We start from the raw sequence: 24,794 nt of genomic DNA on the forward strand, positions 1-24,794 counted from the left end.
AAGTGGCCCCCCCCATGACCTCACCCATGCACAAATTCATGCACCACGCATCTAGTGTTTTTATATGATTGTAAAATTAAGGTAAAAATTAAACCCTAAAAATATAAATCAATATAAACATTCACGGGCAGCTGGTGTCCCAGACACACAGAGGAACTGTTCCTATTGGGTCTAAGTCGCAGCAGCTTGACAGCACACCTGGCGTGGGACACCGAGGAGTGTTTTAGCGTTTGTGACGCAGGAGGTGGCATCGCATTGTTAGTCTGAGACTGCCTCACCGTAGTGAGACGGAGCCCACACTCCATATGGGAAGGCCGACAGGATGGACTGAGTGTCCCTGGCGATCCAGTCCCTCAACCCTGCATGGCCTGAGTAGGCTGATGGCCACACCTGGTGCTGATGGTGAAGTGGGCACTTTCCCCTTTCCCGAGGCCTCGACTCCCAGCCCTGAGGGCTCAGGGCCACAGCCAGGGCCCCTTCTGTACGAAGCTGCATGGCTGCCCCCAGGGGCCTCCCTAGCTGGGCCCAGGATGGGGGTGGGAGAACAGTGGGCTGAGCACCCAAGGAAGCCTCCCGCCTGGCTCTACCAAACATTCTCCTTTCCAACAGCCCCCGAGGATGGAGTCAGGAGCCTCATGTCCCCGAAGGAGGATGGGAGCTCCTGAGTCTCCTGGGGCGGGGGCACAGGGTACCAGGATCTGGGAAGGAGTGCCACCTGGGCTTTGCCCATCCCTGTATGGGTGACGTTGGACAAGTCAATCCCAAGACTCAGTCTTCGCCCTATAAACCGGAGGTGCCATGTCCCTCCCCCATGTGAGAATGCACTCCCCTCCAGCCATCTATCCCCAGCTCCAGGCCCTGGGCACTCGGCCCTGGCAGCTGCGGGTACTCACGCAGGGCAGAGGGTAGCGCAGGTTGGTCACATCCAAGCCCTTCTTCACGGGCACGGTCACGCGGTTGGGCAGCACCAGGTGGGCGGCGATGAGGTCCTCCAGCAGGCTGTCTGACATCTCACTGGGACGGTGGGCACGACCAGCTGTGAGAGGTGGCACTGCCTCCCCCCGGCCGCCCATCCCTCCACCCATCCCCGGAGCTGGCACAGGAGCAGAGCGCCAGGGTGGGCCCTGCCTACAGCCTCAGCGTGGTAGCTAAGAGTGCCGGCCTGAAGCCGTGTTAGAATCGCAGGAGCTGTATGACCTTGGGGAACCTGATAACCTCTCTGGACCTCAGTCTCCTCATCCCTAAACCGAGGATCATCATACCTGCCCCCCAGCGTTTGACGAGGATGGCTCACATGTGGAAAGGGCTGAGAGCAGTGCCTGGCGCACAGTGAATGCTGGATGAGTGGTCACTACCTTAGCCCGCTGGTCCCTCCCATCACATCCACATTCTCTTCATCTTCTGGCTGACTCCACCCCCCAGAGAGGGAGCAGGGACCGTCCCTAAAAGAGGGTTCCTCCCCGCAGGTGGGGGACAGCTGCCCACGCCTGGTGAGCCAGCGGTGCGAGCCCGACTGGCCCAGCTGGCCCTCCCTGCTGGGGCTGTGTCCACAGAGGGCTGAGGCCCTTCTCCACTGGTGGCCTGCAGCTCTGGGTACAGCACCCTCCCTGCCAGCCCCAGGAAGGAGGGATTTCCCAGACCAGCTCCTCCTCACTGGTGCCCTCACTGTGCCTGTGGCCATGGTGGGGCGGCCACACGGGCTTCTCACCACACCCACCTTGCCACCACCATGAGTGAGTGGTCTCTACCTTAGCCCTCGGGTCCCTCACATCACATCCTCATTCACTGTGTGAGAATAAACAAGTCACCTTTTCTGCCAAAAAAAGCAGTTTAGACAGCTGCCTTTTTGGACTGTGTGACTTGGCAGCCGCCATGTTGGCCACAAGGCTTGCAGCTCCCTGGGGGCTGCCATCTTGAAACAGCAAAGGCCAACCCCTTCTCTTTGAATTAGCCAATCGCGAAAGACTGTGCGCCTGAGCTCCAGTCAAGAGCAAGGGACAGGTCACATGCGTCAGGGATTATAAAGCCCAGCAGACCACCTGCGCAGTGTGCATGTGTGAGCGCCCTTCTGCGTAGCAGTGAAGATGTTTGCTGTGCTGCCTGGCTCCCAAGCATGTTTTGTGTTCTACCAGGACCCCTGAACTTAGGGGCCCGCCTTATTTCTAACATGTGCTCCACTTTCACTGAGGAAGAGCCCAGAGAGGTGAAGCAATTTGTCTAAAGTCACAGCTGCTAACCAACTGCGCCAGGAGCCTCATTAGCCCCCACGCCTCCTCTAGGACATCCCATCGCATCAGAGCCGCTCTCCCACGTGTGTGTGTGTGTGTGTGTGTGTGTGTGTACACATATGTGATGTGTGTGTGTGTGTGTGTGTGTGTGTGTTCTGAGCACAGTGCCTGCCCACAGGCTCAGAACACACACAGAGGCCAAACAATGCTGTCAGCCTCCCACTCCCACCCCCTTTGTCCCCCAGAGGGCGGGGAGCTGGGTGCCTGCCCCGCTCCTCACACAGGGAGGAACACAACCACTGCGCACCGGCCCTGAGCTCAGCTCCAGGACCCCCGCCGGCTCCGCTGGCGGCCCTCACGGGCACTTACTTGATTCCCGGTGCGTCCAGCAGGTTGGTCAGGCCAGTCCAGTTGATCTGCAGGTGCTGCAGGCAGAGGGGCTGTTAGTCTGGAAGGAGCCAGAAGCCCAGGACTGAGAGCCCTCTGCCAAGCACCCACGCCCCCGGAGAACCCAGCCTGCTGAGGCGCCCGCTCCGGGGCCGGGCTGTGGGGCCTGCTGCCTTCCTGCCTGGGTTACGCAGCGAGGCCAGCGCCCGAGGCCCTGGGGGGCCCTGCAGCTTCCCCGAGCGGCTCTGGTCTCGGGGAGAGCGAGTCGGGCGCCTCCGGCTGCGGTAGATTTCCCAGGACGGGCACGTGGGAGCCGGTCTAGGGGGCTTAGGCATCTCCGTTCGTGGGTCAGGCCCAGCGCCCGGGCCCGGCAGGCGCCGCTCACGGCCGGGGGTGGCGGGCCGGCCTGGCGTCCGGGGGCTCACCGGCTTCTGCAGGAAGAACACGGTCACGGCCCCCACGAAGGGCTTGTCCACCAGGAGGGGGTCCAGGATGATCCGCAGCGTGCCCTGCAGCTGGACGGCACCGCGGGCTCCGTGAGGGACTCTCCCCTCCGCCCGCGCCCGCCCTCTCCCCGACGCCCACGCCACACACGTCAGGACCGGCTGCTGTCACCGCAGGGACCACACCCACAAACAGAAACCTGCCACCTTTGGCTAGCTCCCCAGGGGCCATGAGCTGGCCCCACCGCCTTCCCGGGGGGCACTGGGCTGAGGGCCTGCAGCCTCGTCCACATCCCAGGCATGGCTCCTCCTCCTCCTCCTCCTCCTCCTCCTCCTCCTCCTCCTCCTCCTCCTCTTCCTCCTCCTCCTCTTCTTCCTCCTCCTCCTCCCCCTCCTCCTCAATCTGCCCGTTTCCAAGCACGGGGTCTGCATCACCCCATCCCCAGAGCCCCTGCCTCTCTGAGCCGCGGAAGTCTCTCAGACAGAGACAGGCTGAGGGCTGAGGGCTCTGGGGCTGAGCCGCAGACTGGGGGCCCAGCAGTCACTTCCTGGCCGTGTGACCTGGGGCCTGGAACCCTTCCGTCATTACCAGCCTGTGTGGTGTCACCACCCCCTTTTTAAAAAATTTTTATTTATTTACTTTTTTTTTTTAAGTATATTTTATTGATTTTCTTACAGAGAGGAAGGGAGAGAGATAGAGAGCTAGGAGCATCGATGAAAGAGAAACATCGACCAGCTGCCTCCTGCACACCTCCCACCGGGGATGTGCCCGCAACTAAGGTACATGCCCTTGACCGGAATCGAACCTGGGACCCCTCAGTCCGCAGACCGACGCTCTACCACTGAGCCAAACTGGTTTCGGCTCACCACCCCCTTTGGCAGCCTGCTCCAGGATGAGCCTGTGTTTTCCCTGGCCTGATCCCCACCCCCACCCCCACCCCTGGGACAGGAGTGGGGGCAGCACCATCGGGCCCCACTCACCTGGATCCCGTTCACACCAGCCTGTATCTTCTGCAGCTCCACGCTGATCTCGCAGTCCCCGATGTAGCTGAAAGTGGGGGGAGAGGAAGGTCGGGAAGAGGACAGGTCCACCTCTCAGGGAGGGGGGGAAACCAGCCCGGGCCCGCCTCACCCGGATAGGTCTCCCTCGCAGCCTCGGCTTCTCTCGGCTCTGACAGACACTGACCCCGGCCCCTGCACCCAGGCCCCATGCACATCCCAGCTCTGCCCGTGATGACCGTGACTCTGAGCATCACCTGGTCCCACGACCCCCAGGGAGGTGAAGGAGGGGAACACAGGGCCCACCCCCTGCCACGGCTCTGCTCCTGCCGCCCTCCGCCAGGTCTCTTCCCCGCGGACAGGGCAGCCACACTGCCTGCCGCCAGCCCTCCCCCGGGCGGCGGCTGGGGTGGGGGAGGAAAGGCAATGCTCTCAGGAGCCGAGTCCTGCCGGAGGCTCCTGCCAAGTGCTGGGCCCCGGGCGCTCAGAACGGGGGAGTGCCTCTGAGGCTAAAGGCCGAGACCCTGTGACAGGCCTGGAGCCATGCGGTGGCCACCAAGTATCTGCAGGGCACAGGCAGGGGAGCGAGCGCCCCTGGAAGGGCCAGGATAAGCCTGGGGACTCGGGGGCTGACCAGGAAGCTGGGTGGGGAAGCCAGGTGACCCTGACAGGCCCTAGCTATCACACAGGCTCTGCAGCAGTGCCCTGGGGCCAGATCCAAAGCTGTCACCATCCCAGCACACGTGAGAGCAGCCCCCAACTGGGGATGGGATTCCCAGAGCCGACTCTGCCCTCAGTGCCAGCCTCTGGGACAAGAACAGGAAATACGAGGCACTGAGAAGGAGGGCAACATTCTGGGGCCTCGGGAGTTGGTCCTGGTTCCTTTAACACATAATTCCGATCTCACCACCTCCAGGAAGACTTCCTGGGTTCAATCTCCCTTCTCACCGACTCAAGGCCTGTTGCAAACCTCATTCAGAAACTGAGCCCTCGCCCAACCCACTCAGCGAGTCATTTATGTGTCTCTGCCTCCTTCCGTTTTCAGAGGCGCCACAGGGCCCAGATCTGGGCATCCCTCAGCCTGGGTGGGAGCTCCCGGGGACTCGCCCCAAGCCCCAGCATCTTGTCACCCGTGCTCCGTCTTGCTACATCCTCTGTGAGGCAGCTGCTCGGACCCTCGAGGTCAGACCTGGCCCCAGCCCCTAGGAGAGCTCAGCTCCTGGCCTTGGCACCCAGAACACGCCTGGTGCCTGGTCTGCTGGAGGAGCAAGGCCTGGACTGAGGGGTCCGAGGGTGGTGGCTCCCCGGACCATGCCTTCTGCTGAAACTTCCCCATCCCAAGCTCCAGCCCGGGGCAGCTTGTGGGGGGAGGGGGGTAATATCTGCTCTGAGGGGCAAGTCAGAGCGTCTACCAGCTACCCCATCTGCACACCGGCTGCTCCCACAGAACGTGGCCCCGGACCCACGCCCCCCAGGCAGGAGTGCTCACCAGATCTGCAGGTCCAGGACCACCTGCCTCCGGTTGTGCTTGCTGGTGTGCGCCTTGACGCCGTTGACCCGGGGGCACTGGAAGAGAGGGGGGCGAGGTCGGCGGGGGCATGCGGCCGGGTTCTGTCCACAACGACCAGCACGACCTCTGAGCTCCGAAGGCATCACCGCAGAAACCCACGCCGCAGTCCCACCGGCCTCGGTCACCCCGGTACTTCCCTCCCCGGAACGTGCCCCTCGTTTCTCTCCCCTCCACAGACAGTCACTGCGCTCCCACGCTGCACCCGCGCCGGCCTGGGAGAAGGTGACAAGCATGGTGGCCGGACCTGGCCTCCCAGCCCCCAGCCCCCAGCCCCCAGCCCCAGCCCAGCGAGGAGACGGCGGGGAGGGAGGGAGGTGCAGCCTGTGCTGCCACGTGGGCATCTGGGGACGGCGGGGGCACCTCCTAGCCCGGTGTGGGGTGGGCAGAGGGAGCCAAGGCTCCCTGCAGGGGCGTCTAAGCAGTTCAGGCAGATGAGGAGGTGGCTCCTCAGGGCAAAGGAAGCTGCAGGGTCAGTGATCTCACCCTAGCAATGTCAGAGCCCCACGCCAGGACGCAGGCCCCCGGCTCTGGGCCGAGGGCTGGGCTCCGAGGTCACCTCTCTCCCCGCTCTGCCCACTCTCCTCCTGTCAGGGCACTGAGGAAGGCCTGGTTATCGTTTAGCAAGAATCAAAAATAAACTTTATGCCGACACCAGTTTGGCTCAGTAGATAGAGCGTCGGTCTGCGGACTGAAAGGTCCCAGGTTCGATTCCGGTGGAGGGCATGTACATTGGTTGCCGGTACATCCCCAGTAGGAGGTGTGCAGGAGGCAGCTGATTGAGGGTTCTCTCTCATCGATGTTTCTAACTCTCTATCCCTCTCCCTTTCTCTATGTAAAAAAATCAATAATATATATATATATATATATATATATTTTTTAAGCATTCTCAGGATCAGCCACCTCTAGGCCTGTGCCTGCTGCCAGCAGGGGGCGCTCTCCAGCAGTGCCACATCCCACCGGCACCACCAGGCGATCGGCCTGGCTGAGCAGGCTCTGCTCTCCACACAGCCGTCTGCAGGCTGCCGGGCTCTCCGCCTGCAGAATTCTTCAAATGCCAGCTCAGCTACCTCCCCTCTGGGCAGCCTTCCCCGCCTGCCACCGCCCCACCCCTGCATCCACGCATTCCTGCACCCCTGCACAAACTGCCACGCACACTGCCACGTCCTCATCCGCCTGTGCGTGCATCTGCCTCCACAACAGGACCGGCACCTTCCTGAAGGCGGGGCCGCAGCCACACCGCCTCTGTCTGCGGCGGATGCCTCACACATGAACAAATGAACAAATGAACCAGCAGGTTCTGGGACGAGCCAGGCCTGGCAGAGTCTGAGTGCCATGAGCCAGACTCTCTAGGGCTCAGGCGAGCCTGACCCAGCCCCCACTGGGGGAGGGGGTGGCAGGGGAGGGGCATCAGAGCGGGGTCCTTGCCCGGGGCCGCAGCTCTCAGCAGACTGGCCTCCCTCGGACACCTGCTTATTCCAGAGCAGATCAGAGGCCAGGCCTCCGTATACTGGGTGATGACAGCCACGCTCCTCTGCCTGGGGGTGAGTTTTCAGATGACCAAAGTCAGACTCACATCCAGGGGGCCCTTTGGGGCCAGAGGGGTGGGGCAGGAGGTGGCATCAGGAGCCCAGGCTAGAATAGGGAAGATGTAGTGTTAGGTCTGTTACACAGAAGCCTCTTGCACCCCGAGTCTGGGCTCTGGACACGGCCCGCCAGGATCAATGGGTTGGCATGGCGTCACGTACCGCTCTGAGTGAGGTGCCCTCTCACGCCCAGAGGGTGTGTCCCCTGGCCAGCACCCGGGGGGAGCAGGTGGGACCTGGACACCTGTATCTGGCTGGCTTCCATCCTTTCAAACGCTGGCTGAGAAAATCTGGAATTGTTTCCCACCCCAACCCTGCTCTGAGCGGGGCTCCCTCAGATCTGCATCGACCCGTGGTCTGCAAACTGCAGCTCTCGAACCACACGCGGCTCTTTGGCCCCGAGTGTGGCTCTTCCACAAAATACCACGGCCTGGGTGAGTCTATGTTGAAGAAGTGGCGTTAGAAGACGTTGAAGTTTAAAAAAAAAAATTGGCTCTCCAAAGAAATGTCAATTGTTGCACTGTTGATATTTGGCTCTGTGGACTAATGAGTTTGCCGACCACTGGGCTAGATGGTACTGAGGCCCGGGAGCCGGGGCGGGGGGGTGGGGGAGGGGGTCCAGGCGGAGGCCCCGGGGCCGTGACCGGGGGAAGGGACAGAGCCTCGGCCCAGGCTGGCTGCCCCCAGCCGCACTGACCTTCCGTCCGAAGTCGAGCTTGGTGAAGGTGAAGGTCCGCAGGTGGACGCTCTTCTCCCGGATCTTGGGCTCGAGTTTCTCCCGGAACTTGTTTTCCATGATTAAGCTCAGGTAGGGCCAGATCTGGGCGATGACCTGTGGGCATGGGACGGGAAGAGGCCCTCAGTGGTCAGGGCTGTGTCCTCCTCCCCAGACCCATGGCGGCCTGAACTGACGCTGGCAGGCCTTGGGGCACGGCCATCTCCGGCCTAATCCCAGCCCTCACTGAAAAGCTAACCTGGAATTTCACTTCCAAAATTTAACATCTTCTATGTTAAAATCCTATTCTATTTTATTTTTTTTATTTGTTTTTCCACTTATGCATTCACTGATTCATTGGTTGCTATATATATATATATATATATATATATATATATATATATATATACTTTTTTTTTTTTTTTCCCAAATTGATTTTCCACAGAGAGGAAGGGAGAGGGATAGAGATCCAGAAACATCGATGAGAGAGAAACATCGACCAGCTGCCTCCTGCACACCCCCCACAGGGGATATGCCCGCAACCAATGCACATGCCCCTGACCGGAATCAAACTGGGACCCTTCAGTCCGTAGACCGACGCTCTATCCACTGAGCCAAACCTGTTTCGGCTAAAATTCTATTTTAAATATATGCCTATAAGGGCCACAGGATCCTCTGCACTGCCCATCTGCCCGCCCAGCCGGCCGCCTGTCCGCCACGCAGGGGTAACTACAGCAGTGGTTCTTGCTCTCGTGCAGACAGCAGGTCCCCTAGATCTGGCGCTGTGTGCGGAACAGCCCGAGACAGACAGTCCTTCACCACACCGAACAAAGTCCTTCCGTCCTGCGCTAACACACACGCCATCTGAACCTTCCCTGTGGGATAAGTAAGGAACAGCAGGCCTGGAGTTTAAGGGAAAAACCCCGCAGAAGAGAAACCAATTGTCTCCTGTGGATGTAGGCTTTTTCTAGCCGTCAGAACAGGCTGCCTTCTCCGGCCGATTTCTCCGCAGAGTGACCACGGCGGGTCTGGGCACCAGAGCGGGGCCGGGGAGGGGAAGGCACGGAGACGGGCCTGGTGCCGGAGACGGGACCGGAGAGGAGTATAGAGGGAGGGCAGGGCGGCCGCAGGCTCCTCTCCTTCCCTCAGGCTCCGGCCTCAGTTTACAGAGGGGCCTCCCCAGCCTGGGCGGGAGGCTCGCCCCTCTCCCGGGGGCCTCCCAGGGGCTGGTCCCGCCTTCCCGTCTCGCTCGCTGTCACTTGCCCACGGCCTCCTGAGCACCAGGCTCTGAGGGCCGCACTGGGTGCCCCCGCGTGTGGTTCCCTACGTGACTGCTTCCCCGCCCTGAGCCTCGCTCCTCTGGTGCGCGTCGAAGCAAGAAGATACCATGCCTGCGGGGCCTGGGAACACACAAGCGCACAGAAACACACTACGGGGGTGGGGGGGGGCCACACAGGACACGGTGTGTCCCAGAGGCCCTGGGCCCGCACTGACCCACAGGGATCTGCTCCCTCCCGCTAAAGCAGCAAACCGCTTCCTCCACATTTCACCCAGAGGCCGAGAACAGGTGTTTTTAAAAAAATACATTTTCATTGCCGAAACCAGTTTGGCTCAGTGGATAGAGCATCGGTCTGCAGACTGAAAGGTCCCAGGTTCGATTCCGGTCAAGGGCATGTGCATTGGTTGCAGGCACATCCCCGGTAGGGGGTGTGCAGGAGGCAGCTGGTCGATGTTTCTCTCTCATCGACGTTTCTAGCTCTCTATCCCTCTCTCCTCCTCTCTGTAAAAAATCAATAAAATATATATTTTTTAAAAATTATATATATATATTCATTTATTTCAGAGAGGAAGGGAGAGGGAAGGAGAGGGAGAGAAACCTCAGTGATGAGAGAGAACCATTGATTGGCTGCCTCTTGTATACCTCCTACTGGGGATCGAGCCTACAACCCGGGCATGTGCCCTGACTGGGAACTGAGCAGTGGCCTCCTGGTTCATAGGTCAACGCTCAACCACTGAGCCATGCCGGCCAGGCAGAGAAGCTTTTGATCCACTCGGCAAAGACATTTGGGGTAATACGAGAATAGCAACCTTAGATCAAACACAATCGGGCCCTATGTGGTTTGGCTCAGTGGACAGAGCATCAGCCTGCGAACCAAAGGGTTCTGGTTCAATTCCAGTCAAGGGCATGTACCTTGGTTGCAGGCTCCTCCCTGGCCTGGTGGGGGCGTGTGCAGGAGGCAACCAATCCATGTGTTTTTCTCACATGGATGTTCTTTTTGTCTTTCCCTCTCTCCCTAACATTTTTCCAAGGGAAAAATATCCTCAGGTGAGGATTAACAAAAAACACCCAAACAAAAAAACAAAACACAATAATCCGAACGCTGTTTTTCTATTTAACCTAAGTCATTCCTATCCAGAACAGAGGCGAGGTTTGTGTTCAGGTCTCCAGGGGGACTGCACGAGCCTTTACATGGAGGGGCAGCTCTGGCCAGGGCCCGGAGGAACTAGTCTGCTTTCTCACTGTAAGGGGAGGGGCCGGACCCGGAGCCTCAGAGCCCAGCCCGGGGCATCTGAACAGCCACACCTGTGAGGACAGCCATCCTGGCACCCAGGAAGCCAGGCACCGTGGGGCACTAATTACCTCACTAATCCGCGCACCAAGCGCTCTGGCGGGGACCATAATCGCTCCCCTGCACGGAGGAGGGAGCCGGCTCTGAGACACCAGGCAGCCTGCCCGGTCGCCAGGCCAGTGCTGGCGGGTCTGGGCTGGGAGCCAGGCCAAGGCCGAGGCCAGAGGCAGCTGTGGAATCAGCCCCCTCCGCTCCCAGGCAGCGTCTCTGGGCCAGGCCGCTGGAGGCTGCACTTTCCTTCCTTCCTTTCTTTCTTCCTTTCTTTCTTTCTTTCTTTCTTTCTTTCTTTCTTAAATATATTTTATTGATTTTTTTACAGAGAGGAAGAGAGAGGGATAGAGAGTTAGAAACATGGATGAGAGAGAGCCATCCATCCACTGCCTCTTGCACACCCCTCACTGGGGATGCACCCACAACCATCGAACATGCCCTTGACCGGGACTGAACCTTGACCGAGACCTTTCAGTCCGCAGGCGGATGCTCTATCCACTGAGCCAGACCGGTTTCAGCGAGGCTGCGCTTTTCTGTCTACACTCTGTCTTTCCTGACGTCCCTGCTGCACCATGCATTAACTGCACAGGAAAAAGCATGTGTTTTCATAGCAAAGAGAGCCATTGGTGATGAGAAGAACCGGGCGGGAGGGAAGGGCTAAGGGGAGAGACGGGAGGAGGCCACCCACCACTCCAGGGCAGGAAGGGCCTGGGCCCACATGCTGCCCCCCTCCTGCCCCATCCCTGCAGGTCCCTCGGCGGAGGGAGGCGGCGGGAGGCCCTGGAGTGAGGTCAGCCCCGCGCCCGGTGCCCAGCCTTACCTTGTTGGCCCACTCGACCCGCTCCACGTCCGGGAAGTGGATCTAGAGAAAAGAAGGCCCGCGGGGACGTTAGACTTGAGAGCTGCAGGCTCCTGGCACCAGACGGGCTGCCGGGCCAGCCGGGCTGTGCCGGGGGCAGGTCTCCTCCGGGCGCTGAGCGCACTGGGCGCCCGGCATTGACTCAGCGGCCCTGCCCTCAGGGAGCAGCCGGCCGGTGGGGCCCACGCTGGGCTGTGACACTGACCGGGCGCCAGACACCAGCTCCGCCAGCTCCGGCCTGGGGTGCCCTCCGGGTGGCTGTGGCGATCCTCCTCCCCCCCCCCCCACTTCTCCTCCCCCCGGGGCTCACAGAACCCGCTCCTTCTCTTGGGCACACAAGGCCCACCTCCTGGTGGAAGCCAGCAGCCCCCGCCGGAGCCTCTCCCTGGATAACACGGGGTTTGCTCCTGGCACCATATTCCTGTGAATGGCACAGTGCTCGGCAGAAGAACTAGGACGTGTAGCTAAGCCAAAGGGAACGTATTTTGTCAGGGAATGCCACCAGTGGCAGCGGCCGGCCGTGGGCGGGTGGATACGCTTCCTCCAGTCTTTTCCAGAAGCAGTTTTCACAGACACAGAGGTCACACTGAGCCCCACAGTGTGAGGGTGCAGACTCTGCAGGTCCCTGGTGCCCATTGGAAAAGCCAGAAAGGGCGTCCTGCTGCTGGTTACATCGGCAAGTGGGGGGTGGGGCTGCCGAGGGGGACCCTTCTCCGCGTCCAGGAGCCCCAGCTGAGCCCCACCCCTCCCCAGGAAGGAGGGCCCTCAGGTGGGGCGGGGGAGAAGGGTGGGGTGGGGGTCTCCTGGTCACGGCCCCAGCCCCTGCCTGCTGCTGAGTCCTGCCGTCCGAGAGGGAGGTGCCCAGGATGCAGTGGAATCCTGCTGGCTAACGGTTCCCTGATATGAGGTGAAGGAGGGGGCTTCATACCCTCCCCAGGGGTCTCCGCCCCTCCCCCGGGGTTTCTGGGATGGGCGGAGGGCAAAGAGTGTGCGGGGCAGCTGGTACAAAGCAGATGGGTAACAAGGCCACTGCTAGTGCCATGCCCATAGTGCAAGGCAACTCAGAGAGATCCACTGGGCCCGGACCTCCCCGGCGGAGAAAGGGCTGGTCCTTCCCATCAGCTCGAGGCTCACTGCCCGGGGACTGAGCAGAGCTGTCCCTGCAGCCCTCGCACCCAGCGCACACCCGCCAGGCCCCAGGGTGCCCTCCAGGCCCAGGCCCAGGCCTCTGAGACCACTATCCCGGGGAGAGCCACTCCCCAGGAGGCGGAGCCCTGGAATTCTCACGGACACTGGGACACAGTTTTCAGCTTGTGAGGTCCCAGGAGCCCGGTCCTGAGGCTCAGGGGCTGAAGGAATGCTTCCTGGTTCCCGGGAGGAGCACTGGCCCAGGCCCCAGGAACAGAGGGGGATGACGGAGAAGGAAGTGGCAGGAGCTGGGGTCAGGCCCCCCAGTCCGGCTGGAGAAAAGCAGCCGCTCACCACCCATGCCCCGCAGCTGCCCGGAGCAGGCCCCGCTGGGTACCGGAGAGTGCCCCTGCCGCGCGGCCAGCACTGACGTAGACACGCCTGCTCGCGGGCTCTGCGGGGCCCCAGCCCGTACCCGGGCCTCACCCCCCAGCACATCCCCGTCTGAAGTAGTCGCCTTGACCTCTTCAGCCCCGGCCCAGGCCTGCACGTCCCGTTCCGCGGGGCTGAAGCACACTTCCCTGTTCGCCTTTAATTGCCCCGTTCATCACCCTCCCAGACTCCACTTCCTCCCGGTGGCCTCCCGGCCTCTCAGGCGGGGTGAGTGTCCTGTGGCGTGTCTGCTGACTCCCCCGCAGTGTTAGCACACGCTGGCGCTGCCCGGTCTCCCTGCCTCCTGCCGGGACTGGAAGTGCTAGTGGGCTGACTCAGCCTCCATCCCCATTAGGGCCTGCCCCGGGCATGCCAATGTCTTAATGCATATTTGTGGAATGAATGAATGAGTGAATGAATGAATGCAATGTGCTTGGCCTTCAAGGAGCTCCCAGGCAAGTGAAGGAACCAGGCAATCCACAGACCATTCCAGGCCGGGGTCAGAGCCGAGGGGGCGGGCGGAGGGGGCATTGCAGAGATGAGTCTGGTGACAGCTGGGCTCTCCCTGGCACCTCCAGGCTGGACCCCTCGCGCTCCTCCCACCCTAACCACAGCCCTTCCCACTCCCCCCGCCCCAGGCAGACATGTGTACCCCTTCCTCCCCGGGCGGTCCTGCACCCCCGGGAGCTGAGCAGCCCTCATCTCCTGGACCCGGGGGAGGTGGTCCAGGCTGGCCAGGCGTGGGAGCCGGTCAGACAGAGGCTGCTGAGCCGCCCCACATGGGCTGAATCAGGGCGGCAGGGCGGGGCCTCCCCTTTATCTTTAACAAGCTCCGGGCGTGACTCTGGGGTTCAGCAGGGGTGGCGGGGAGGGGCCCCTGGCCAGCCCATCTCTTGCTTCAGCGTGACCCACACTCACCCCGACGGGGAGGGCGGCCATGGGAGGCCCAGGGTCGCACCGATGACCTGGGCCTGGTGTCTCCGGGCCGCCCAGGCCTGCGCTGGAGGCTTCTCGCTAAGACATTCCTCCAGACAGCGAGCCTGAACCCCCAGGCAGAGCAGCAACTCAGACCAAGAGAGCGTCAGGTCCTGCCTCAGGCACTCTGAAGGCCCTCCTCAGCCCCTCAGCACCTGCCATCCCTCCCCAGGAGCCACACAGCAGCCAGGCCGCCTTCCCGGTGCCCCCGACAAGTCTGGCCCAGAGGATGGAATGAAGAGACTGGCTCCTCGTACCCAGCACTCAGCCCGACATAGACACATTACTCCGTTTTTCCATTATCACTGGTCTTCTGGGGATCTTTCCCTATTTCCAATTCTCAGCTACTCTGTTTTTATCTATGGGCTTCATATTTTAGCTGTTGCACTTAGTCTGGGATTTTTAAATAGTGGGTGAGATAGGCCTATCATTTCATTTCTCTCTCATTCTAAGGCAATTTTCTAACATCACATACTAAAAATTAAAAAAGCCGAAACCGGTTTAGCTCAGTGGATAGAGCGTCGGCCTGCAAACTGAAGGGTCCCAGGTTCGATTCCAGTCAAGGGCATGCACACTAGTTGCGGGCACATCCCCGGTAGGGGGTGTGCAGGAGGCAGCTGGTCAATGTTTCTCTCTCATCGATGTTTCTAAATCTCTATCCCTCTCCGTTCCTCTCTATAAAAAATCAATAAAATATATATTTTTTAAAAATTTAAAAAAAAAAAAGTCCACTTTTCTCCTGACTTGTAAGGCTACTTCCCTCCTGAGTCGTGTGCATTCTCACGTGTGGCTGAACTTGGCGCTGAACTTGGCCTGGTCTGTCCCTGCACCGCCACTGTTCCGCTGTAATCTCTCTGGCTCTGCAGTACCACCGGGGGGAGGGTGAAGCCCCAAATTTTGCTTTTCTTTTTTAGGCTGATTCAAAACATGGCAGGTATTTATTTCTACTTCCATGGGAACCTTAGCATCATCTTATCCGGCAAAAAAAAAAAAAAGTATATATCCTCCTGGGATTTTGATTGCTCTATTTTTTAATTTATAAATTTGTAAGAGAACTGACATCTTTACAATATTAAGTCTGCGTCCATGACCAGAGTATTTCCCTTTATTAATGCACATGGCTGTATTCAGGTAGGGTCACAAACTGCGTTCTGTTAAAGTCCTGGGCATATTTTGTTAGCTGGCTCTGACGGTGTTACGGTTATTAGAAATTTCATTTTCTGGGCTACTTGGCTGAAATCTGTTACGAGTTCTAATGGCCCACTGATTCTCAGAGTTATTTACATTCATTTATAATCTCCAAATAATAACTCCTGTTGTTCTTTGCTCCCCGCCCTTATCTTTACTATTGGTTTCTCTTGTGTGACTAGCGGGGCGGTAGCGAGCACCTCTCTCCTGACCCTGACCTCCCCGGGAACTTTCTAACACATTGTGGGCCAGCAGTTCCATTGCTAGCTTTACCCAGTGGCCAGACACGTTTCTACTGACTGAGTACAAAAAAACGTTTTACATAAATGTTAAAGGCACGCTTTAAAATTAAACACCCATTGCATTTTGGAGTTATTACATTTTCTTACAAGCTAATATCTTTTTAAAGAATTGTCATGATTAGTCACAAGCCTTAGAACAGAAGAGAGAATTCTCGTGATCCGTCTGCGATGTGTTAAACACGGTTTTTGCTGGACGTTTTTATTTATTTTTAATATATATTTTATTGATTTTTTACAGAGAGGAAGGGAGAGAGATAGAGAGCCAGAAACGTCGATGAGAGAGAAACATCAACCAGCTGCCTCTTGCACACCCCCTACCGGGGATGTGCCCGCAACCAACGTGCATGCCCTTGACCAGAATCGAACCTGGGACCTTTCAGTCCGCAGACCGACGCTCTACCACTGAGCCAAACCAGCTTCGGCTGCCGGATGCTTTTAGAGGACAGCTTCTGCCAGGAGGAGGAATCCTCTGCTCCTGAGAGCTTCATTGTTTAAGGGCACTGAGCCCCGTTCAATATTTCCTCATACATACCGAGATACGTTCTTTTCCCTTTTGTTCACTAACGCGGGCAACTTCACTGACATTTCTCTCTAAAGCAGAACTGTCTCAAGTTCCTGGGTTAACCCCCTTTTTCTAATATATTTATTTAGTCAGCTGATAGTTCGCTGAGGTTTTATACACTCAGGATTTGAAGTGATACCTACAAGTTTTGTTCTTGTTCAGTTCATACCTGGTCTTGGTATAAAGATTTTACAATAAATCAAAAAATGAGTGAGATAGCTTTTCCCTCATCTTTCTCTTTTCTGCAACAACTTGTAACTATAGAAACTACCTGACCCATGAAGGTTAGGGTATCTTACCTAGAAAACCACCTGAGCCGGAGGGGGCGGTAAATTACCTTTCCCTCTTTCATGGTTAGCGAGGTGTTCAAGGTCTCCTTCTCTCTTATGGTGGTAATTGTGGCCTTTACATTTTTTCTATAAGTGTGTCCCATCTAGGTTTTCAAATGTATTGATATATATTTGTTTATAATATTTTATTATTTGAAATCTGTATCGTTATGTTATGTCTGTATTTATTCCTTTTTCACTCCATACTGCTTTCATTTTTTCTTTATCATTATCAAACTTTGACAAATATTTTGCCTATTGTATTCATCTTTTCAGAAAACTAACTTTTTTGTTGTTAATTTTCTGTCTCCTTTTCCTTTAAATTTTCTATATTTCATCCTTATCTTTTTTATTTCCTTCCTTCCTTCTTATTTGATCTAAATCTCACTTTGTGGAGTGTCTGACTATCTGACCACTCTGCTGTACACTGGAAACTAATGCAAATTAATACTGAATGTAAACTGTAATTTGAAAAATAAAACCATTGCTTTTCTATGTTCTTAGAGTAGAACTCTATGAATCTTAGAGTGGAATAATTTGTTATAAGTCCCCTAAAATGTATGACATAGTGGTTTGTTTTTCTTTTATAATTTCCATTATTATATCTTCTTAAATGATTTTTTAAAATAGTAATGTTTTTAGAAATCTACACATGAGATTTCTACAGCAATCCATTCATTATTGTTTTCTAATTTCTTTGTGGCCTGGACAATTCCTTGGAATATATTGCTAATGCCCTTGTGGTTTAGTGCGTGATTAATTCCTATGACTGTCCCATGTGTGATCAAGTTAGTAATCATGTCCTTTTAATATTCTTTATTCTTGTTTCCTCTTTGTCTACTTTATCTTTCATTTTCAGAGCGGAATGTATGAAAACTTTCAAGCCCAACTATTGATTTATCTCCTCTGTGCAGTTTTTCAGTTGTTGGTTTATATTTCAAGTTTATAATATACAAAATACATGGCCATGATTATATATTCTTAGTTATGGCTACTCTTATGAGACTACTAGAGGCCTGATGCTCGAAATTTGTGCGCGGGGGTGGGGGTGGGGGGTGGGGAGGTGGGGGGGGGTGCTCTCTCAGCCCTGCTTGAACACCCTCTTGCAATCTGGGACCCCTCAGGGGATGTTCCTCTCACAGTCAGGGACTGCTGGCTCCTAACCACTCACCTGTCTGCTTTATCACCCCTAACCACTCTACCTGCCTGCCTGATCACCCCTAACCACTTGCCTACCTGCCTGATCACCCCTAACCACTCTGCCTACCTGCCTGATCGCCCCTAACCGCCTCTGCCTCGGCCCCTGCAGCTTCATCTGGAAGGACATCCAGAATGACGTCCGGAAGGTCATTCAGCTGTCCAGTCTAAGTAGCATATTGCACTTTTATTATTATAGAAGATAACATCTTTCTTTGTCTTTATGATATATTTGAGTTATACTGTTTTATCTAATATAAAAATTGCTTTCTTTGTTTCGAAGTTGCCCAGTACATCTTTCTCCAGTCCTATTTTCAACCCTTTTGAGTTCCTGTTATCTCATGTTATTTAATTCTCCCCTTAACCCCTTATTAGATTATAAAAATTAATTAAATAAGTAAATGGAGCCAGAGCTGCCATCCCAGAGGAATGGCCTTGCACACCTTACACCTCAAACCTTTGGAATGTTAAAACAGGCAAAAACCGCCTTTGGACTTGGCCTAAGGCAACATCATGCCCCCAGAAACGGTTTGCAAAGATAATAAGAAAGCAGACATTATGACTGTCGAACTGATGACTACCAGACTAATAAATAAAGTCCATTTATTAGTGTCCCGCTAGCCTATTCTTTTCACATTTGAAATTTAGCCCCTGTTAACCTCAGTTTTCTCATCCACAAGATGGGTCCAGCACTGCCCACTCTACAGAGTTCCTGAGAAAATGAAACTCGACTCAGACAACGCACGTAAGGTGCTCAGCGTTCCTCCTGGCTCAGACGCGGTCGCTTGCTGGAAGCTGCACAGACCCTGGAGGCACAGACCCTCTGACACCTTTAAGCTCAGGTACCTGCCGAGAACAGGGGCACCTGGCGGTGTGCCCACGGCTGCCCGGCCCACAGCCCAGCAAATTCTCCACTGGGTCTCTCGGTGCCCCCAGCTCTGCACGCTGGGAGACCACCGAGACGGAGAGTAAAAAGTGGGGAGAGGCTGACACAGCGAAAGTTCGGCCACCTGGTTGAGGCCACAGAGGAAGGACGACCGTGGACCTGTTTCCTTGGCCTCTGCTGACCGGCTGAGGGAGCTGTGCCCCCAAAGGCGGCCAGACAGGAGGGCCCAATGCCCGTGAGCGCCCTGAGAAAGTCTGCCCCGGAGGGCGCTTCCCAGTGAGGAGCGGCAGAGGGGCCCGGTCAGGGCCTCTGTCCGTGTCTTCCCTCACCAGGCCCCTGAAGGGAAGGCAGGAGGCAGGAGGCTCGCTCTCAGACTGAGCCCCAATGTCACTGAGCTTTTGCCCCAGGTCCCCAGGTGCTGGGACACCCACAGCACCGGGCAATGCAAAGGGCTAGACTGGGCAGTGGCTCTCAAACTTTTCTGCATCACCACCCCCTGGAGAGCTCAGAGACACATGGGCTCCTGGGTAGAGCCCCAGCAATGCTGCGTCAGGAGGCCTGGGGCAGGGCCTGGAAACCTGCATCCTTAACAAGCTCCCAGGCGGTTCTGGTCCTGCAGGGGGAGGGGGGAGTGTGGGAGATGAGTGAGCAGGGCTGCAGGCCGGAGGACCTGCTCAGGCCCTGGAGGAAGGTGGCTCCTGTGCCCCATGGGGTTCCTGATGGGGCTCCAAAGTCACAGCTGTCACTCCCGAGAGAACACCAAATTCTAACCTGTAACCTACCGACCTCAATTCTTTTTTTCTTTTTTTTAAATATATTTTATTGATTTTCTTACAGAGAGGAAGAGAGAGGGATAGAGAATTAGAAACATGATCAGCCGCCTCTTGCACACCCCATAGCGGGGATGTGCCCGCAACCAACGTACATGCCCTCGACTGGAATCGAACCTGGGACCTTTCAGTCCACAGGCCAAGGTTCCATCCACTGAGCCAAACCGGTTTTGGCCCGACCTCAATTCCTTTACAAAGGGATCATTATCATTTGCGCCACTAAAAGGGAAGGAAAGAGCGAGCAGGGAGGGAAAAAAAAAACAAACCCCTAACATCATTATATCACTGAGCTCCAGGCACTGCCCTTCCCCTCACAGCTGAGCCACTCCCACCTGAGGGCCACTTCCTCCGAGGAGGCTGCCTGGCCCGTGGGCCTGGGCCCGGCCCGGAGCCTCGCACTGCCACCTTGCAGACTCATCACCCTGAGTCAGGAAAGGCTGTTCTCGGCTCTGGAGCCACCTAGCCCCGGGGTTCCTCAGGGGCGGGGACCCAGTGTCACTCGTGTTGTGGGCCAGCCTGTGGCACGGGGCCTGGCATCCTGCAAGCCCTCGGCAGATGCTTGCCAACTGAGTAAAGGATGCCTTAGATCCCCGTGCTGGGCTTGGAGGCGGGGAGGCCCACATTCTGCTCCTCTCTTGCCCAATCCTGGCCCGGGGCCTGGGAAGTCCATGAAGCATCGCTAAGACATGGGGCAGAGACCCTGGGGCGTGACTGAAACCTGCCTGCCTCCTGCCTCCTGCCTCCTGCCTCCTGAGGACAGGCCTGGTGACGCCAAGCCACATGAGTGACCTCACTGGCCTCGTGGCCTCATGGGTAGAAGCCCCCCAGTTCCAGTGGCCCCCAAGCAGTCCTGATGTTCAAAACCAGGTTCCACATATGAGCTCCAAGAAGTGAGCTTTGAAACGGGACCTGAGAGTGCCCAGCCCGGCTCAGAGCTGTCATCGCATTTTCTTCCCTCATTAACCAAAGTCTCAGCACCAGAGGGAGGGACCGGAGGGACCGTGAGAGCCTGGGCCCTGGAAAACCGGGGCTCCACCCAAAGGAGGCACGCCCAACTCCCAGAGGAAAGCACTCAGCTTGGCTGTCTGCCTGGACGGCTGGCTGCGGGGCTTCCAGGGGCCCTCCCAGGGGCCCAGCATCGCAGGGATGCTGCCCTGAGCCTTGGGATGCTCACCTGTCAGCCGCCATCCACCAGGTGCACCCAATTGGGGGAGGGGAGGCAGGCAGAAAGTTTGGGGAACAGGGTCCTCCGGGCAGGGGGCACCAGAGAAAAGCCAACTGGGGACGGATTCCTCATGGCAGGCTCCTAAGTCCTCGTCGTGTCCCGAGAGAAGTCCGGGACCCAGAGAAGACAGGTCCCCAATGAACGAGCACAGACTCCAAGCCCAGACCTGCCCCCAATCACAAGGGTGCACTGTGCCTGACTGGCTGTCAGGCCCGAGACCACAGACAGACAGACAGAATGCCACGTTTCCTGACAGTGTTTTCCTCTCTCCACCTGACCTCAGGCCCTCAGTCCCCAAACACCTCCCTCCTCACACCGGCCCACGTGGCAGCAGCAAAACAATATCAAACCCATCAGCCACCTGGGCACCGGCAAGGGCTCGAGAATAAGCATCATCGCCCGCAGCTGCGAAGGGGCGGCTGCAGGAACCCAGGAGTGCGGCCTGCCCGGCTCCCACGGGACCCTGCCCCAGGATGGGGCGGGGCTTAGGGTTAGAGCAGCAGCCAGGGTTCCCCAGGAGGGTCTTGAGGAGCCCAGAGCATGGGGGAGCGATGCTGAGGGTCAGAGGGAAGTGGGTGCTGGAGCACCACGGCTGGAGTCCCTGCACCCACAGGCCGGGCCCAGCAGAGCCGGGCAGGCGGAGCCGGGACAGCCCCCCCTCTGCACATCCCTCCTCCGGGTCCACCCCTGCGGTCATCCCGCTCCGGGACACACGTGCTGCTAGGGCCCTTGGGAACCAGTTTCCTACAAGGAAGGCAGGGTCAGGAGGCCCGGGAGCTGAGAGTGCGGGCACAGCCCCCACGAGCCCTCATCGCCGGCTCCGAACAGGCAGCTTCGGACACTCACCTCACACAGCCGCTGGGGGAACGCGCTCCAGGCTGCAGCCGAATGGGGGTGCGCTGGATGTCACCCCACTCCTGTCACTCTGCTGTCCCCCAGACCGCAGGCTGGCAGGGGGGCTGACCGAGGCAGCTCTCCCTTCCTCCAAAAACAGCCCTACATGCTGGGTGCGAGCAGCACTCACACGGCCCCCCGGCAGCCACTCCTGCCCAGGGGCTGAGCCGGGGAGGCCCGCTGCTCTCTCCCCGAGCCCCGGCCACAGCCACAGGACAGGGCAGTCCACAGGTTCTCTCCTCACAGCCCTTCTCAGGCGGAAGCATCCCTTCCAGCTGCATCTTCCGTGGAAGAGACCCCGGGAGGCCCAGGGGGCCTGTCTGGGGTTCTCACAGGTGAGGACGAGGAGCCCCAACAGGGAGGACAACGTCTAAGATCACCCGGAGGCAGCAACTGGCAGCCCTGTGGGGAGGGTCTGATAGGGCAGGAAAGGCTGCTGCAGTGAGAACCGAGCGCCAAGTCCCAGACGGCTGTGGGGGGGGGGGGATGATGGCGTCTCTGCTCAGCCCCCCTGGCCTTGGCTCTGCCCCGCACAGGCCGGTGGAAGGCAGAGGAGGGAGCTTTCCAAGCAGCGGCCACCTGAGAGCAGCGGGCGGCCACGCACACCCCCCTCCTCCCCGGGCTGCTCTGCGGGACCAGGTGAGGCCCGGGATCACGGCCTGGGGCGGAGACCCTGGGCTTTTCTTCAACCCCAGCTGCGGGCTGGCCGTGTTAATGTGATATCAAAGGGGGCCGTAAGCCATCCGCCAACTCCCATGCGAGGAAATCAGGTCTCAAGATGGCAAGGCGGCCTGGTGCCCCCGGTGTAAGAGAGAGACAGCTGTGCTGGCATCGCGGGCAAGGGGCAGCTGCCCCGCCTCCCCAGAGCCTGTCTCCGTCCTCAGGAGGCAGAGGATGGAGAAGAATATCCCACCGAGTAGTTGCCAGGTTTTCCACGTTTCGCCCCTCCCCGCAGCTTGTAAACCTTCCTGCGGCGGGTCAGAAAGCCACATTTACACCTATTTGCATACACTTCACAGGTGATCACATTTACACCTATTTGCATACTCTTCTCAGGTGATCAGACAGACCTGCTTCTCATCCTGGATTCCTAATCCCAGGAATGGGCGCCCAATGACCAAATCCGAAGCCTCCCTGCCAGGCAGAGGGGGAGAGAAGCCCTGCCCCGGCCCCACAGCCTCTCCCTTGCCCCTCTCTGCTCCCTCCCCGCACAACCGTCTCTGGCCCTGCCTCCCAGCTCCATCCCGACCAGCGCAGAGCCAAACTGTCAACATATGCTGGGAAGCAGAATCTCATCGAATTGAGGTAATGCTCCTGCGTTCTTTCTTTGAATCAGCAGGCGGGCCCGCTCCCTCCGGGGAACTCCGCAGAGGCCCGGGCGCCCTGGTTTTTCGGGGTGTGGCCCGCCCGTGGCTTCCCTCCCAGGCTCTGGGCCCTTCAATGACACCCAGGTTCCCTCTCCCAGCGCAGCCGCCGAACCAGAGGTGGAATGAGAATGAGAGGTGGGATGGGAACGAGGGGTGGGATGAGAACCTAAGGTGGGGTGGGAACGAGGGCCGGGAGGGGCACGGTCCCCGCCCCACGGTCTCTGAACCGGGCCCGTGGGGGACCAGGTCCGCGGGTCCCCTGGCTCCTGCCTCCCTCGGGCCCCCGCGTCCCCAGACCCTCCGCGCACCGCAGGTTCCCTCCGAGCCTCCAACCAAGGGCCTCCCACCCCCACCTCCGGCCCCCGCCCGCCAGGTCCCGGGTCGGCTCACCCAGGCCGGCAGGTGCTGGCCCAGCAGCTCGCGGCTGATGAACTGGCGCTCGTTGTCCAGGAACTCGAAGGCGGCCGCCAGGCGCCCGAGCTTCCCGCGGCGGTTGCGGCGCCAGCAGCGCCAGAGCAGCGCGCCGAGCAGCAGCCAGGTGACGCTGAGCCCCAGGCAGCCGGCCAGGTAGGCGGGCGCCAGGCACAGCAGCACGCGCGCCGCGAAGCCGCACAGCTCGGGCAGCAGCTGGCCGGCCAGGCGCGGCTCCGGGCGCGGCTCCGGGGCGCAGGGGGCATCAGCGGGCGCGCCCGGGGCGCAGGGGGCATCAGCGGGCGCGCCCGGGGCGCAGGGGGCATCAGCGGGCGCGCCCGGGGCGCAGGGGCTCTCCGCGGGCATCTCCTCCCGCCGCCGCCGTCTGGCTTTTCCCCGAAAGCTTCACTGGGGCTCCGGTCCGTGCGTGCGGACGCCCGGACACATGTGTCCTCCGGGCGCGAGGACCGGACTGCCTGCGGGACTGGCCGCGCCGTCGGGGCGCTCGGAGCTCGAGGTTCCCAGCGGCCGGCTCAGCGCGGGGCCTGGGAGTGCGCCGCGGGCAGCGCCTCTCCGCCCCCAGCCCGGCCCCTCGAGGTTGGCTCCGCCTCCAGGGGCGGGGCCATGCAGGAGGGTGCGGGGTCAGGAGGTTGCCTGGGTGTAAAAATGATCTTTTAAAAAATATATATTTTATTGATTTTTTTTTACAGAGAGGAAGAGAGAGGGATAGAGAGTTAGAAATATCAATGAGAGAGAAACATCGATCAGCTGCCTCTTGCACACCCCTTACTGGAGATGTGCCCACAACCAAGTTGCAGGCCCTTGACTGGAATCGAACCCGGGACCTTTCAGTCCGCAGGCCAATGCTCTATCCACTGAGCCAAACCATAATATAGCCAGTTTCGGCTATATTTTATTTTTCGGAAAGGGCCTCCTCCAACATCCACATCCCGCCGCGCAGGCGTCAGAGGCGGGTGCAGTTGCAACACCCATTGGAAAACCCTGGGTGGACCGGGTGCTGCCGCAGGCAGTGTATGACTCACCTGTGCACAGACGGCTTGTCACAGGTAAACATCACCGAATGCCTGTCTCCTACACCCGTCTCTCCACTCCGTGCAGACTCCTGGCTGGGCACTCGAGGGCCTCCCGGCCCCAGCGTGGACCTGACCTTGTGCCTGAGCCCTCCAAGGGGTCCCTAGAACCCTGCATCTCCTTTTTTTTTTTTTTTTTTAATATATTTTATTGATTTTTTTACAGAGAGGAAGGGAGAGAGATAGAGAGTTAGAAATATCGATGAGAGAGAGTCATCGACCAGCTGCCTCTTGCACACCCCCTACTGGGGATATGCCTGCAACCAAGGTACATGCCCTTGACCGGAATCAAACCCCGGACCTTTCAGTCCCCAAGCTGACGCTCTATCCATTGAGCCAAACCGGTTTCGGCTGCATCTCCTTTTCTTGCATCTATACAGCTTAGACCTAGCCCCCAGCCCAACCTGGCCGAGCTCAGGAGCCCTCCTGTGACCACAACACCTTCTGCCCTCCCACCCCCCAACCTCTGTGCGGGTGCTAGTTTGGATCTTCATTCCTTGCCTCATCGGACCAGGAGTTTCCGAGGGCCAGCCCAGGTCCCGCTCACCTCCGGGGCGCCCAGCATGGTATGG

At 58.3% G+C, this 24,794-nt stretch overlaps 1 protein-coding gene across 2 annotated transcripts in view; it reads right to left on the bottom strand.

The window, feature by feature from the left end:
- ESYT3 (extended synaptotagmin 3) overlaps positions 1 to 23,650 on the bottom strand; it is a 38,419-nt gene extending 14,769 nt beyond the window's left edge. For both annotated transcript variants that reach the window (XM_084901770.1, XM_084901769.1), the window contains exons 1-8: positions 23,111 to 23,650; positions 11,367 to 11,408; positions 7,908 to 8,042; positions 5,547 to 5,623; positions 4,040 to 4,106; positions 3,041 to 3,130; positions 2,598 to 2,653; positions 894 to 1,014 (exon numbers count right to left, since the gene is read on the bottom strand). In XM_084901770.1, coding sequence (XP_084757896.1) covers positions 894 to 1,014; positions 2,598 to 2,653; positions 3,041 to 3,130; positions 4,040 to 4,106; positions 5,547 to 5,623; positions 7,908 to 8,042; positions 11,367 to 11,408; positions 23,111 to 23,497 — 975 coding nt within the window. In that variant the 5' untranslated portion in view covers positions 23,498 to 23,650. The remainder of the gene's footprint in view (positions 1 to 893; positions 1,015 to 2,597; positions 2,654 to 3,040; positions 3,131 to 4,039; positions 4,107 to 5,546; positions 5,624 to 7,907; positions 8,043 to 11,366; positions 11,409 to 23,110) is intronic.
- Positions 23,651 to 24,794: the final 1,144 nt, after the last annotated feature.

This window comes from Pipistrellus hanaki, assembly GCF_964339955.1.
Source record: "Pipistrellus hanaki genome assembly, chromosome: 13".
Classification (NCBI taxonomy): domain Eukaryota; kingdom Metazoa; phylum Chordata; class Mammalia; order Chiroptera; family Vespertilionidae; genus Pipistrellus; species Pipistrellus hanaki.